Raw genomic sequence first — 14891 nt, 5'->3', positions numbered from 1 at the left:
GTGCGGGCGGGACGGCGGCGAGCGACACGACAGGTGTACAAGATGTTGTCGTGGGAGCCGGGCCGCCTGCGTCTTCGGGCACCGAGGACGGCTGGCGGCTCGTAGCGGAGCAAATTGATTCGTTACGGGCCGTTTTGCTGGACTTGGTCACCCTGGTCGCGCCAGCGACGATGCCGGGACAACCACACGTCGGGCCTCTCCAGGGGGAAACTTCGGGTGCAGCTGAGACATCCGCCATCTTGGGCGCAGCCACGACTGACTGGCAGGAAGCCGCCATCTTGTCACCGCCACGTGGGGCGCCCGCTTCGGGTGACAGCAGCGGGGGACTCGCAGCCACCGTCTGACGACTATTAAAAAATTTACTGTCGGAGGGGATTGGAGCACATTCGCTTGGCGCTTTGAATCGGCTGTACGCTCCGCCAAGTGGACGGATGCAGAGGCCTTGGAGGTTCTGCCAACGCTCCTCAATGACAAGTTCTTAAAATGTTTCCGCTCCATCATGGCTGCGAAGAAGGCGATGCTGAAAGGGGCTTTCAACGAGATGGCGGAAGCATACGAGCCTCCAGACGACGCACACCGTAGATTTGTCCAAAGACAACGGGCACCGGAGGAATCACCTGTGGCCTTCCGTGGCGCTGTGATTGCGCTGGCCATGGCCGTGTATCCCGAGACCGAGCCCGACTTGTTGGAGCCCTTGATACTGGGGAAGATGTTGGAACTGTCCAAGGACCTGGGCATTCGACTGCCCGTGTACGGCCATGAGCAGCTGACCTTCCGGTTGGCTGCCAAGTGCCTCGACGCGCAGTTTAACTTGCGCCGTTGGGCACAGATGGCCGCCTGGACGGGCGGTGCGACCATGGAGGGGAAGGCCGTTGGTTGGACACCGTCGAAGGCCGTTTTCGTCCCGGACGATGCTGGGCCTGGCGGCCCAGCGGTGTCGCGCTCGGGGCCCTCGTCGGCAGATCGCCAGGACGCCGGGGGAGCTGGGCGACGAGCCGACATGGCGTGTTATCGCTGTGGACGTCTCGGACATTTTGCGCGTGACTGCTGGAGTCGCCCTCGTCCACCTCTTTGCCCGGAGTCCCCGACCAAGGACGCGCCATCGACGTCGGACGGTGACCCGTGTCAGGCAAGTCGGTACGCATCAGACACCCGGCAAGGCCTCTCATCTCATTCATCATTGACGGAGTGCGTTCCGGGTGCCTGTTCTAACGGGGGGACTCTAAGTGATCCGCGTCGGACGATGACGCAGTGGCGGAAACTGGCTCGCAGAGTCGTTGCGGCCGCCACTGGGTCTTCGACCGTGCCGGGCTCTATACAGGGGATTGACGTGCGCATTTTAGTTTATTCGGGCGTGTCCGCCACTATCATCTCGGATGTTATTTTCCATCTCCTATACATTCCGCCGTCGCGGGTACATCCGGTTTTCGATGCGTGTGTTGCCGCTAACGGGGGGAGTATGGGCATCATGGGTCAGGTGGAAGCACGCATTTCCGTTGGGGATGTGTTGGCTTCGGGGACAGTGTTGATCTCCAGGTCCCTCGCTGTGCCTTGCTTATTGGGGACCGATTTCCTGGCAAAGATGCCGATTCAGATAAGGCTCGATCAGGGTTGCATTGAGTTACCGGCGGGCCGTAAGATTTTTTTTTTTGCCGTTGCCGTGGGGCCGGTCCACCCCGGACCTCCCGGTGCAGGCGCTGTCTGACGTTTCGGTCGATATTCCACCGGGCTCGCAGATGCTCATTCCGCTGCGCTATCGGAAACCCATGCCTGGGGTTGAGGGGGCGGCGGGTGTGTTGTTGTCACCGTCCAATGCTGTTACGGGCGGCTTGGTGCTGGTCGCAGCCCGGACGATTGTTCGGCCGGGTCAGCCTCCGTTTTTGCAAGTGTTAAACGGAGGCGCGGACAATGTTGTGGTGCCGGCTGGTACGGTCTTGGCCCATGCCATGACTGCTTTCATGGCCCATGATGATGAGGATCGCCAGGGTCTCATAGCGGGGGTTTCGGCTTCTACGTCGCAGGACGATCGATGGATCATCGGGTTGTGTCAGGAAAACCCGTCCCTGACTACGTACCAGCAGTCCGCGTTTTGCGCGCTGATGGCCAAATATTCCGACGTCTTTAGCAAAGATGATTTCGATCTGGGACACACCTCGCTGCTCTCCCATCACATTGATACCGGGGATGCTAGTCCCATTCGTATGAATCTGCATCGATTGAGCCCAGCGGAAAGGGATCACGTCCGCGGCGCAGTAGATGATATGCTGGCCGCCGACATTGTCTCTCCATCCAACAGCCCATGGGGTGCTCCGGTGGTCCTGGTGAAGAAGAACGATGGTAGCCTGCGATTTTATGTTGATTTTTGGAGGTTAAACAAAGTGTCGGTTGCAGATGCTTACCCCCTGCCACGTATGGATGATTCCCTCAATGCCTTGTCTGGGGCGAAATTTTTTTCGACTCTCGACCTCTCCTCAGGGTTCTGGCAGCTCCCCCTGGACGAATCGTCGAGGGAAAATACGGCTTTCTGTACGCCGCAGGGCCTGTTTCAGTTTAATTGTCTCCCCATGGGTTTGAACGCCGCCTCTGCTACATTCCAAAGGTTGATGGAACTCGTGTTGATCGGCCTGCAGTGGGACACGTGCCTGATATATTTAGACGACGTCATTGTTTTCAGCCGCACGTTTGATGAGCATCTTCAGAGATTGGATGCTGGTTTTGCTAGGGTGCGTTCTGCCAATTTGAAATTTAAACCCAAGAAGTGTCACCTTTTGCATGCGGCTTTTCAATACTCCCTGAAAGTTGACCAGCCATCTGGCCAGCTGGCACGATGGCTGGAAACTTTGCAGGAGTTCTCGTTTGATGTTCAAAACCGTAAGGGCTCGCGTCACGCTAATGAGGACACGCTCTCCCGACTGCCGCAGGGGTCCACCTGCGCGTGTGCCTCTGGCACAAATAGGTGTACGCGGGTTCCACAGCCCCCGCGGCCTGTTATGTCCGATGTGGAGAAGCCCGCGGCTTCCACGTGTCCAGAACCGGCTGACGGGGTTTTGAATTTGCCGTGTTCCGTGTGGGTTCGTGAACAATTGCTCGATGACTCGCTTGGGGCCTTGCGGAGTCAGGCTGCAAAGTCGAAGGGGTGTCCGTCATCTGATGGGATGCCGGGGGCAGCTCTCCATGACGGGTTGTTGATGTGGAGAGAGGACTTGCAAGGGTTGCTGGTGCCTTGTTGTGCCGTCGTCGTTGCGATACAAGTTGATTCGGATTCTGCACGCTGAGAAGTTGTTACATCTCGGGGTGCAGAAAACCTTGTTGACGTTGCAACGTGATTATTCTTGGTACGGCATGACGACTGATGTCGTCGGGCACATTCGGGCGAGCTCCGACTGTGTCCGGCGGAAGCCGCCCAAACAACCGTATGTTCCCCCAGTGCAGTCGATTAAAGTGACGCGGGTTAACGAATTGGTGGCGTTGGACATTCTGGGGCTCTTTCCCCTGTCCGCTCAGGGGAACAAATTTTTGTTGGTCGGGGTCGAATATCTTTCACGATGGCCAATGGCTTGGCCTTTGCCCGACCAGTCGGCGTCGTCTATCACGGAGGCATTCCTGTTCGGGTACGTGATGGACAAGGGGGCACCGGAAAGGCTGCTTACGGACCAAGGGCAAAATTTTTCTTCAAACCTATTGCGGGATGTGTGCGACGCACTGGGAACTAAGAAAGTTCGGACCTCTCCCTACCATCCACAAACTGATGGGATGGTTGAACGGTTGAACCGGACCCTGTCGGCCATTCTTTGTCATACGGTTAGCGAGAAGCAGACCGATTGGGATTTGCATATCCCGGGAGTGCTCTCGGCTTACCGGATGGCACCACATGCGGGGACATGGCCTGGCTCCACTGCCCACAGGTGCCGGTGGGGACCTCCCCTAAGTTGCACAAACCCTGGCAAGGGCCGGTGGTGCTGATTGAGGTCCCTAGCCCACAGTCCGCACAAGTTCGGGTCGGGTCGCGTCGTTGGTACGTTCACACGTCCCGATTAAAACCCTACGTTGCTCCGCGTGTCGATGCGTCATCTCCTAACGTTGCCTTGCCGGTGTCTGTCGCGTCTGACGTGCCACTGCCCTTGCCTGTTCAACCTGCAAGCGCGCCTGTCGTGCCTCCTGTAGACGGGCCGATGGTGATCCTACCGGACAAAGGGATTTCTGCACCGGGTGGACCTACCACGGCGACGGGGGCACCTGCTTCCGCTGCCCCTCCAACCCCTCCAAGGTTGCAGCTGCAAGGGGCCCCAATTGCGGGCCTCTCTGGTGAGCAGCGAAGTGCTGCGAAGGACGAGCCTCCACCAGCAGCGGATGATTCTGTTTCCACTTGCTCCAGGGGAGACGACACCCCAAAACTATGGCGAAGCCACCCCAACGGCCAACATGCAGCCTGCACAGGCGCCCGTGAGCCCGCCGTCTTCAGGGAGAGCGCTCCGTGCGGTGCACTCCCGCCTCGCTGACCTCCTGCATGCCGCGGCTTCAATCCTTAAATAAATTCACAGAGGAGTGCCGACGGCGGAGGTGGGGGGAGCGGACCTGCAAGTAGTAGCCATTCCTGCCACCGACTCTTCAACTCCCACCAAATATTTTGAATTTACCACCCAAGACGGTGACGCTTCCGCTGGCAGCCAATCTTATCGTGGGGATGATGTCACTTCCACCCACGGACGTGCTTCCGCTGGAAGCCACGTGCATCGCGGAAACGACGTCACTTCAGCCCATGGACGCGCTTCCACCAGAAGCCACGTGCATCGCGAGAACGATATCAATTCTGCCCTCGGCCTGCACCAACCGAACGTCACCACGTCATCAGCAACGTGACCAGCGCTGGACACCGCCACTGTGGACAGTACAGATGCGCTCTGACCGGATCAGTGGTCGGAGTTGACCCATAGAGTCGTCGCCATGACCGCAGGATCCTCCGTGATCATTGGCTCTATCAAAGGGGTTGCGTTTCGCATGCTAGTAGACACGGAGGCATCCACAACCATCACTTCTGAGCTCATTTTTTACATTTTGCCTAAGAAATGCCAGTCGCTAATTCCCGTCGAGGTACCATGTTTCGCTGCTAATGGGGGATCATTGGGCATAATTGGCCAAATTAACGCCTAAGTCTGTATTGGGGACATTAAATTGGTTGGTCCCATTCTGGTATCCTCGTCCCTCACTGTGCCATGCCTACTCAGCACTGATTTCTTAGGTAAAATGCCAATCAAAATTCTTGTGGACCAAGGTTGCATCGAGCTCCCCTCTGGTCGACATATGTCTTTCCTGCCTTCTCCCACCCGCTTGCGCATGGCCTGCGCTACGGTGCAAGCGCTGGCGTCTCGTACGGTGCATATCCCAGAAGGGCGCTCAAATGCTGGTTCCCTTACGACTGCGGAAACCAATCGATTCGGGTGCGACAGTAAACGGTATAATATTGGGTCCTTCCAACACCGCGGTGCGAGGGCTAGAACTTGTCGGTGCGAGTAATAGAGATCCCTCCATCCAGATGATGAATGCCGGGCTGCGCACGATGGTCATACCGCAGGGTACCATGCTTGATCAAGCAGCACCTGTGCCCCACAATAACTCGCTTGTTGCCACATGGGCAACACACCTCGGTCGCGGCCGCATTCGAACCTTGATGAACGGTGGCTGGACTCTCTTTGCTCGCCTGCTGGTAAAATGTCCGATTCCCAAAGGTTGAAATTGCGCGCACTCTTGCGGGAATTCTCCGACGTATTCAGCAAGAGCAAATTTGATATTGGACGCACTAATTTATTGAGCCATCACATTGATACGGAAGATGCCGATCCCATTCGGCAAAATTCATTTTGCCTCAGCATGGCTGAGAAGGAACATGTCCGGTTGGCCGTCAACGACATGTTAGCCGCGGACATTATTTCCCCATCTACCAGCCCATGGGGAGCCCCAATTGTACTCGTCAAGAAGCACGATATCTCTTTGAGATTTGGTGTAGATTTTCAGAAACTTAACAAAATCTCCGTAGCAGATGAGTATCCGCTTCCTCGAAGGGACGAGTCACTGGATGCCTTAGCGGGGGCACAATATTTTTCTACACTGGACTTTTTGCCCGGATTTTGGCAACTACCCTTGGATGAGGCATCAAAACCTAAAACGGCTTTTCGCACGCCAAAGGGCCTCTTCGAATTAAATCGGCTGCCCATGAGCCTCCACTTGGCACCAGCGACATTCCAGAATCTCATGGAACTGGGACTCATGTCTCATTTACCTCGATGATGTAATTGTCTTCAGCCTCTTTGGTTCTTTCGGTAAAGTCACGTAGGTGAAAAAAAAAATACAACATAAAAAATGAAATAAAAATTAATTTAATCACGACGTTTCGATTGCAACACAAGCAATCATCATCAGGTGTGGCAACCACAGCAAGAATTTTTTTTCTGAAGTGGGAGAGATGCCGGAGTTAAGGGGTTTATATAAGTCAGAAAGGGTAGGGGGGGGGAAGGAATAAGGGGAGGGGGAGCGTTGCATGTGCACTAAGGACTGGGATGTGAGACTGGGCAGGGGGGGGGGGGAGTGGGCGGGGCTAGAAGTAAGAGGATGCGGTGGAGGTGCGCGGAGGGGAGGAAGGGGGAGACAGTGAGAGCAAAGCACCGACAACGATTGCAGCCAAAACAGATGATGGCGCTCAAAACAAAAATATAGCCGTACTGCTAAACACTGAGGATGCAATTAACTCGGTAAAATAGACTAGCACCCAGTAAATAAGATGGGACAACTATGAACGATTCAATTTTACTTGGTTAATAAAAAAAAATTCCGATGATTGCTCAATTTGTACCAATCCTCTCGGTTGAAGTTACATCTTTGTTTATATATCTAGGTAGCTTCATGAACGAATCTTTTATGGTAGCTAGACAGCTTCCAGAGCACCTTGGTCTCGGAAAAAAACAATATCATGAGAGCACACAGCATTATAGCAATGATCAGCAACGGCGGAGGAATTAGTTCTGCCGTGTTTCAGATCTGACTTTTGCTCGCAGATACGGTCAGAGACATGACGTTTCGTTTCCACAATGTAACAATCACCACAGATGCAACTTAGTTTGTAGACTCCAGGGTATTGGAAGTCAGGAATTACATCCTTCACAGATGGGATTAGATCACGGATTTTGTGTACTGTGCTGAATCGGACCTGGATCTTGTGTTTGTTTAAGATTTTGGCAATCTTATTGGTAACGCCTGCTTTGTATGGTAACGTGATGGTTTTGATCGGCGTCTCATGGGGTTGTTTCTCCATGGTTGGAGAAACAGCATTGCGGATAATACGGTCCGAGTACCCATTCATCTTGAGGGCCGGGTGTACGTGTTCCAGTTCACTGGTTAGGTGGTGTTGGTCAGATTCCTGTCTGAAACCTGAATTCCACCACCATCCGGCACAAAATAATTCCATCATCAAAACCCTGCACCATAGAGCCGACTGCATTTCTGACCACCTACATGACGAATAGAACCAAAGAGTATAGATCCTTGCAGTCACGAAAACTTCAAATCTAGAATGAACCACCTCTACGGGGAGGGATTCCATTATCTGTTAGAGCTTTTAACAGACAACGGGACAAGAAATCACAGCTGCGATAACAAGGTAATACCTATCGCATTTCCACTCACATCTGCTGCTGTCACTTCACCGAACGATAAACGGATTTTGTTTAAATCTAGCCTATCACTAATCTCAGAGAGAATAACATTACTCCGATTTGAACTCGATAATTTAGACAAAATTATCTTACAATCACACTTAACATTAACAGAAAAAATTTCCACTTCTGATTGGGACCATCTAGATAACATGACTGTCTCCTCTGATAATTAAATGTCAACCAAATGCAAAGCCAACTTGATTGCTAAATTCAACCTCTTGTCAAAAAAGGCACCAGACCCACAGTTGAAAAAGTTAGATGTTAATAAGACTGTCATCAATCAGAGTAGCATCCCAATTTCTGAAAACCTAAAATCGGTACTAGCCAAAGGGTTGAATTTTGCTATCACCCCCAAACATATCCCAGTGCATGATATAATTTCCCAGGTCGATGTAGGCCTAAAAGGCTTGAAACACATCCCGACAGATGTTGCTAGAGCTGAAAATGCTACCATCCTTAAAAATGCTAAGAAACTCGTTAGTAACATCAGCAAAGCGTTTGGAACTCGCAAAATTGAAAAAGAGGGATGACATAGTGATCTTCTCAGCCGACAAGGGCAATGCCACTGTCATCATGAATTAACCACATACAACAACAACATCCAGGACCTCCTATTGATGGTAGCTACTCCAAAATCAACAAAGATCCCACTAACAGCCTGACAACAAAAAACAACAATATCATTACTAGTTCGACCTCTTTAATCGAACCAGTTAAACGACTCTCCCTAAAATATTCTGCTGCCAGACCACCCAGATTCTATGGTCGTCCTAAGATCCATAAAGAAGGCACACCACTTTGGCCCATCGTTTCCACTATCAACTCACCTACCTACAAGCTGGCCCGTTTTCTGTCTGATACCTTGCTTCCATTCACTGGCAAGACTACCTCAGCAGTACTTAATTCAGTTCACCTTGTCTCTCTAATAAAGGGCATTTCATTATCCCCAGATGATTTTCCAGTCAGCTTTGATGTGGTTTCTCTGTTCACCAAGGTTCCAGTGCCTGACACCTTAGCAATAATTGAAGATTTAGCCCAACATGGACTGAACCCTGATGTTCCTACTCTGGTTAGGCACTGCCTTACCAACATTTACATCACCTGGAATGGTACTTTCTACAAACAAAATGAAGGTACCCCCATGGGTTCCCCCTTATCACCAGTGATAGCGAATGTTTTCATGGAGAAATTTGAAACAGATGCCATCCAGACATCCACCCTACGTCCTTCCTTGTGAAAGAGATATGTGGATGACACTTTCGTCATTTGGCCACATGGCCTGTCAGCATTGAACCAATTATTCAACCACATCAATTCCATACACCCATCCATCAAAATCACCATGGAAGTGGAGAAGGATGGTATGCTACCATTCCTGGATGTTTGAGAAGAAGCCTGATGGCTCTTAGGGACATTTTGTTTACAAGAAAGTCACCCACACAGATTCCTATCTAAAACTTGAAACCCACCACCATCCAGCACAGAAGAATTCCCTCATCAAAACTCTGCACCATAGGACCCACTGTGTTTCTGACCAACACCACCTAACCAGTGAACTGGAACACGTACACCCGTCCTCAAGATGAAAGGGTACTCGGACCGTATTATCCGTGAAGCTGTTTCTCCAACCATGGCGAAACAACCCCCTGAGACGCCGATCAAAACCATCACGTTACCATACATAGCAGGCTTTACAACAAACACAAGATCCAGGTCCGATTCAGTACAATACACAACATCTGTGATCTAATCCTATCTGTGAAGGATGTCATTCCTGACTTCCAATACCCTGGAGTCTACAAACTAAGTTGCATCTGTGGTGATTGTTACATTGGGGAAACGAAACGTCATGTCTCTGACCGTATCCGCGAGCATAAGTCAGATCTGAAACATGGCCGAACTAATTCCTCTGCCGTTGCTGATCATTGCTATAACGCTGTGGGCTCTCATAATATTGTTTTCTCCGAGACCAACGTGCTCTGCAAGCCGTCTGGCTACCATCAAAGATTTGTTCATGAAGCTATGCAGATATATAAACATAGACATAATTTCAACCGAGAGGATGGGTACAAATTGAGCAATCATTGGAAAGATGTTATTAACCAAGTAAAATTTAACTGTTCATAGTTGTTCCATGTTATTTACAGGTACTAGTCTCTTTTACCGAGTTAATTGCATCCTCAGTGTTTAGCAGTACGGCTATATTTTTGTTTTGAGCACCATCATGTTATGGCTGCAATCGTTATCGGTGCGTTGCTCTCCCTCTCTCCCCCTTCCTCCCCCCCGCGCACCTCCACCGCATCCTCTTACTTCTAGCCCCCCCCCCCCCTGCCCAGTCTCTCCCACTTCAGTAAAACATTTTCTTGCTGTGGTTGTCACACCTAATGATGATTGCTTGTGTGGCAATCGAAACGTCGTGATTTAATTAATTTATTTTTTGTTTAATTTTTTCACCTACGTGACTTTACCGAAAGAACCAAAGCGTATGGATCCTTGCAGTCACGAAAACTTCAAATCTAGAATTGTCTTCAGCCGTACAGTTGAGGAACATTTGGATCATCTGCGGGCTGTATTCATTAAAATGCGAGCAGCTTACCTCAAATTTAAACCGGAAAAATGCCACCTCTTGCGGGAATCGGTGCGTTATCTGGGACATATTGTCAGCCAGTGGGGCATTGCGACTGACCCTGAGAAAACGAGCTGTGTGCGTATATGGCCGACTCCCACTTCTGTGGGAGAAGTGAGGACTTTAATTGGATTTGCCTCACACTATCAACGATTTGTTACGGGATTTGTGTCGATAGCAAAACCACTTCCTCACGGCAAAGGGGAAAAAGTTTAATTGCGGACAGGAGGAGGCCAAATTTAAAGCATTGTGGGATGCCCTTGTGAATGCCCCTCCCCTGTGTTACCCTGACTTTGCACGCCCGCTTATTCTCGACACGAATGCCAGTAATACTGGCATCGGCGGTGTGCTGTCCCAGGTGATCGACGGGGTTGAAAGGGTTGTCGCTTATGTCAGCAGGGTTTTATCTCAGGCGGAGCAACGCTACTGCGTAACTCGCCGTGAGCTATTGGCCATTGTGTTATTCGTCCAGCAATACCGGCCATATTCATACGGCAGACATTTCACTGTACGTTTCGACCATGCGCGTTACGATATGCCTTGCGAATTGACCAACCGTCTGGCCAATTGTCTCGCTGGCTCGAGGTCCTGCAGGACTACTCGTTTACGGTAACCTATCGGAAAGGAACGAAACACTCGAACGCCGACGCCTTGTCACGGGCTTCCCGCTGGCGACAGGTGTGCGTGCTTTTCGGGGTCCGGCTGATGCAAACAGCCCGTTGTACCTACGCACCCCACGCCACTTGCTGCTGCAGCTGAGGTGGCCGCTCCTGGGGGTGGCTCCTCTGAGGAGCTGAACGGGCTGTCCGCTCGAGATGCATTACTCGATTTATGCCTCGTGGACTGGGGGCACCTCCAAACAGAGGACGCCTCCCTTCTTAAGTTACGCCGCCGTGCTGAGCGACTTAGGAACTTGAAATATAGTGATGGATTCGCGCCCGTCATTCTGCGCGATGGTCTGTTGATGACCTGGGACAGTAGCTCACGCCGTTACAACATTGTTGTGCCAACCGCTCTGCGCGGAAAGGCCGTTTGGGCTGCTCACAAGCACCTCTTGCACCTGGGGGTCTAGAAAACACTTACCACGCTGCAGCTCGATTTCTATTGGCCAGGTATGGCGAACGATGTGGCCGATCTGCTCCTGAGCTGCACCCAGTGTGTCAGGCAGAAGCCACCGGCTAGGCCGTCGTGCCCGCCCCTAAAATCTATTAGAGTGTCTTGCGTCAACGAATTGGTGGCGCTGGATATTCTTGGGCCCTTTCCAACTACCTCTCGAGGTAATAAGTACCTGCTGGTTGGGGTAGAATATTTTACCCGCTGGCCCATGGCCTGGCCACTCGCCAACCAGTCGTCAGCAGCCATTGCCGAGGCCTTTCTCCGGGGCTACGTCCTGGACAAGGGAGCGGCTGTTGACCGACCAGGGAAGGAATTTTTCATCCACCCTGTTGAAGGATGTGTGTAACTTCCTGGGTACACAAAAAGTGTGCACTTCTCTGTACCACCCACAAACTGACGGGATGGTTGAACGTCTTCATTGGACGCTCACCTCAATGCTGTGCTACCAGATTGACAAGTCGCAACTAGATTGGGATCTCCATATCTCCGGTGTCCTGGCTGCGTACAGAATGGAACCCCACGCAGCGTCCAGATACTCGCCATTATATTTCATGTATGGCCGCGATGTCAATCCCCCAACAGATGTGCAGCTACGTGTCACACCGCTTGCCTCAAAATCCAAACTTTTGGACCACATCCGATATCAATATTAAAAAACTGACCGAGGCACGGGAGGCCGCCAGGGAAAATTCCGGGGCGAGGCAGCTGGCCAACGAAAAATTGCAGTGCCACCGCGTTTCCGAGCACATGTAGGCAATCTCGGCACGTCCACCCGTCGCGTCTGAAACCCTACGTCGCACCGCACACTTTCACCTCATCTTCACATCGCAGGGGCCATGGGTGTGATGTGTCCAACGCGCCGGGGTGTTCATCTGCGGAACCTAACCCTGGGACAAGCCGTCTGATCCCACTCTCAGATGCTATGGGATTGAGGCCTCCATGGCCGTCGACATCGGCCGCCCCCGACACCGAGCGCCCACCGGCACCACCGGATGAGGCCCTGATGGGGCCTGCCTCTCCTAACCTGCCCTTGCGGGCTGTTCCCCACTCAGAACCAGTTTCTGCCGAGCCGCCACAGAGACCTTGTGGCTCATATGATGGTCCTGCTACGCGGACATGGTCCAAGACCCCCCGATTTTCATAAAATTCCCATGGTTCCTCATGCCCACACCGCACTTACCTGTCCATCGGGTTCGTTTATTGGCTTGTTCTCCTCTTTTCGCCCTGTTCTTTGATCAACGGTCGGTCACATTGTCGCGGTTGGGGATCGCGTGTGTACCATGGGGTGTGGGCGGTCGTGCGTTGCGCCATCAAATTATCTTGTATATTTGTAAATAATGTACACGTGTACAGGTAGGCTGGGGTATTTATAGGGGTTTTTATTGTTGTTATTGTTGTATTGAGGCACACATACTTATTGTTGTGTTCGATGTTCTTTAAAATATATATATAAGGGGGAGGCTGGCAGATGAGACGGCTGAGTGCTACGAGGGGGGGGGGGGGTAATGTAGTGGGTATTGTGAGCATAACACGTGGTTACCACTCACCTGGTGTAGCGTCAGCCATGGGTCAACAGGGGGCAACGGCGAGTACGGCCTGTATCAAATAACGCCGTTAGGCCAAAGAACCCAGAGGGTGGTTGGGAACCGGAATTATACACCCCATGCCCCCAGTGGGGGCTGGGGGATTACGCAATAGTCCAGGTCCCTCCAGAAGGTTTCAGAGAGTAGGCGTGGCCAGGGGCGGAGTGACCCTAGGAGCTGGAAATAAGGCGGACCCCTGAACGGGTTTGCCAGTCGTCGTCAAGCTGAAGACCCGAAGAGCCAGCTTAGAATAGGACCCTGGGAACCCCCGGACCCACTGTCCTTCTAAGGGCCGGGACAGAGCGGGCCAGTGGCCCGTACCCGAGGACTTTGGCTGGGTAGGGTCAGCTAGCCTCCCCTAGGTCCCCCTAGGTCCCCCTAGCCAGAGGGCTGATATATGGATGAAGTGGTCCCAGTGAGTAGGACACGCTAGCACGAAGGCTATACCTTCCCAGGGTATCGGGTGGAGGGGCCGATACCCCTTTGTGCTAGGGACCTCGTGTTATAGTTGTTACTGTTAAAAAAACGTGTTGCCTCCAGAAGAAGACTGTGTCTCCATAATTACCACTACACTACCAATTATCCACCTCCAGCACTGATTCGTATTATAATATTCTCCTCGAAATTTTGTTTTGATTAAACACAGCTACATTTCTAACATTTCAGAAAGTGAGGTAGTCTTTCATGAATACCTAAACAATAATTAACCAGACCTCCTTCCTTTATACACCCGCAGTATCAATAAGGGTGGCCACTGAATTCAAACTATGAACCTCTACATCAAGTAACAAATACTACTGCTAGGTCAAATCAACGCCCCAGAGTATTTGGTCTACTCTCTCAACTCTCTCAAGCTGACCAGGCAGGTTGGAAGAGATGGGCTTACCCACGCATCACCCCACCACATGCGATATGTGGATTACCCATTTATACTGCTGGGTGGACAGAGCTGGGCCAGGGGGTTTTGATCAACTTTCCCAGTTGTTTCAACTGCCTTGTAAACATGTTATGTTTATTGCTCTAACCATTCATATACGTGCAGGAAACCAGTCATAATTTTTTCTTTTTTTCAAATAGTGATTTGTGCCAAGTTTGAGACCACATCACAATGCATGGGTGCTTCGTACGGCAGAAGCAAAAAGTTGAAAACAAGAAACAGTCACATCCTTATCAATCTTGTATTGCTACTACCATGGTGAGAGTTCCCACTCAATGATTCCTCCACTCATGTTGAGGACTCGGTCGACCAGAATGACCGTTTTATTTCATCCAGTGTTCATCCACTACACTGCATGTCACAGCAACACCCTCACTCGCCTACTCACTCGCTCACATATTCACCCACTAACTCATTCACCAACTCACTCACATACTCACTGACTCAATCACACAATTACCCACTCACTCGCTCACTCACCCAATCATTGACTCAAGATTTTAACAAACCTAGTACACACACAGTACCTTTCTCATCTGGTGTGTAGATAGGTTTGTCAGTCTGGACAACAACATGCCCTGATCGAAATGAGAGCAGTGCATGGGCCATGATCTCCTTATTAAAGGAATTTGACTCCACCTTGGCCACCAGCTGGACATGATGCTTTGTTGATTGAGAATTTGTTTTATCTGGGTTCTCAATGTCAAGCGCGAGCTGTAAAAAAAACATGCATAATCATCCTATTATCACATTCACTACAGGCAAAATGATAAATAGTGCACCACTTGCAATGCACATGTGGGCTGTTTCTACGCAAAAGGGTATCACAAATTTCTGGCATATAAAGCAACAAATATATACAATACACAAAACTTAATACAATTCAACATGGTAGGCTTCTCGACCAATATTTTTTAAAA

The 14891-nt window shown here is 51.2% G+C and overlaps 1 protein-coding gene across 1 annotated transcript in view; it reads right to left on the bottom strand.

Annotated features, from left to right (window-relative positions):
- The window catches only part of LOC144934672 (complement C3-like), a 332072-nt gene extending 317467 nt beyond the window's left edge, over nt 1-14605 (bottom strand). The window contains exon 1 of the mRNA XM_078860722.1: nt 14499-14605. Coding sequence (XP_078716848.1) covers nt 14499-14580 — 82 coding nt within the window. The 5' untranslated portion in view covers nt 14581-14605. The remainder of the gene's footprint in view (nt 1-14498) is intronic.
- Between the last annotated feature and the right edge of the window lie 286 nt (nt 14606-14891).

The sequence above is a fragment of the Lampetra fluviatilis genome, chromosome 11 (assembly GCF_964198595.1).
Source record: "Lampetra fluviatilis chromosome 11, kcLamFluv1.1, whole genome shotgun sequence".
NCBI lineage: Eukaryota > Metazoa > Chordata > Hyperoartia > Petromyzontiformes > Petromyzontidae > Lampetra > Lampetra fluviatilis.
This window is presented reverse-complemented; position numbering and strand designations above follow the sequence as displayed.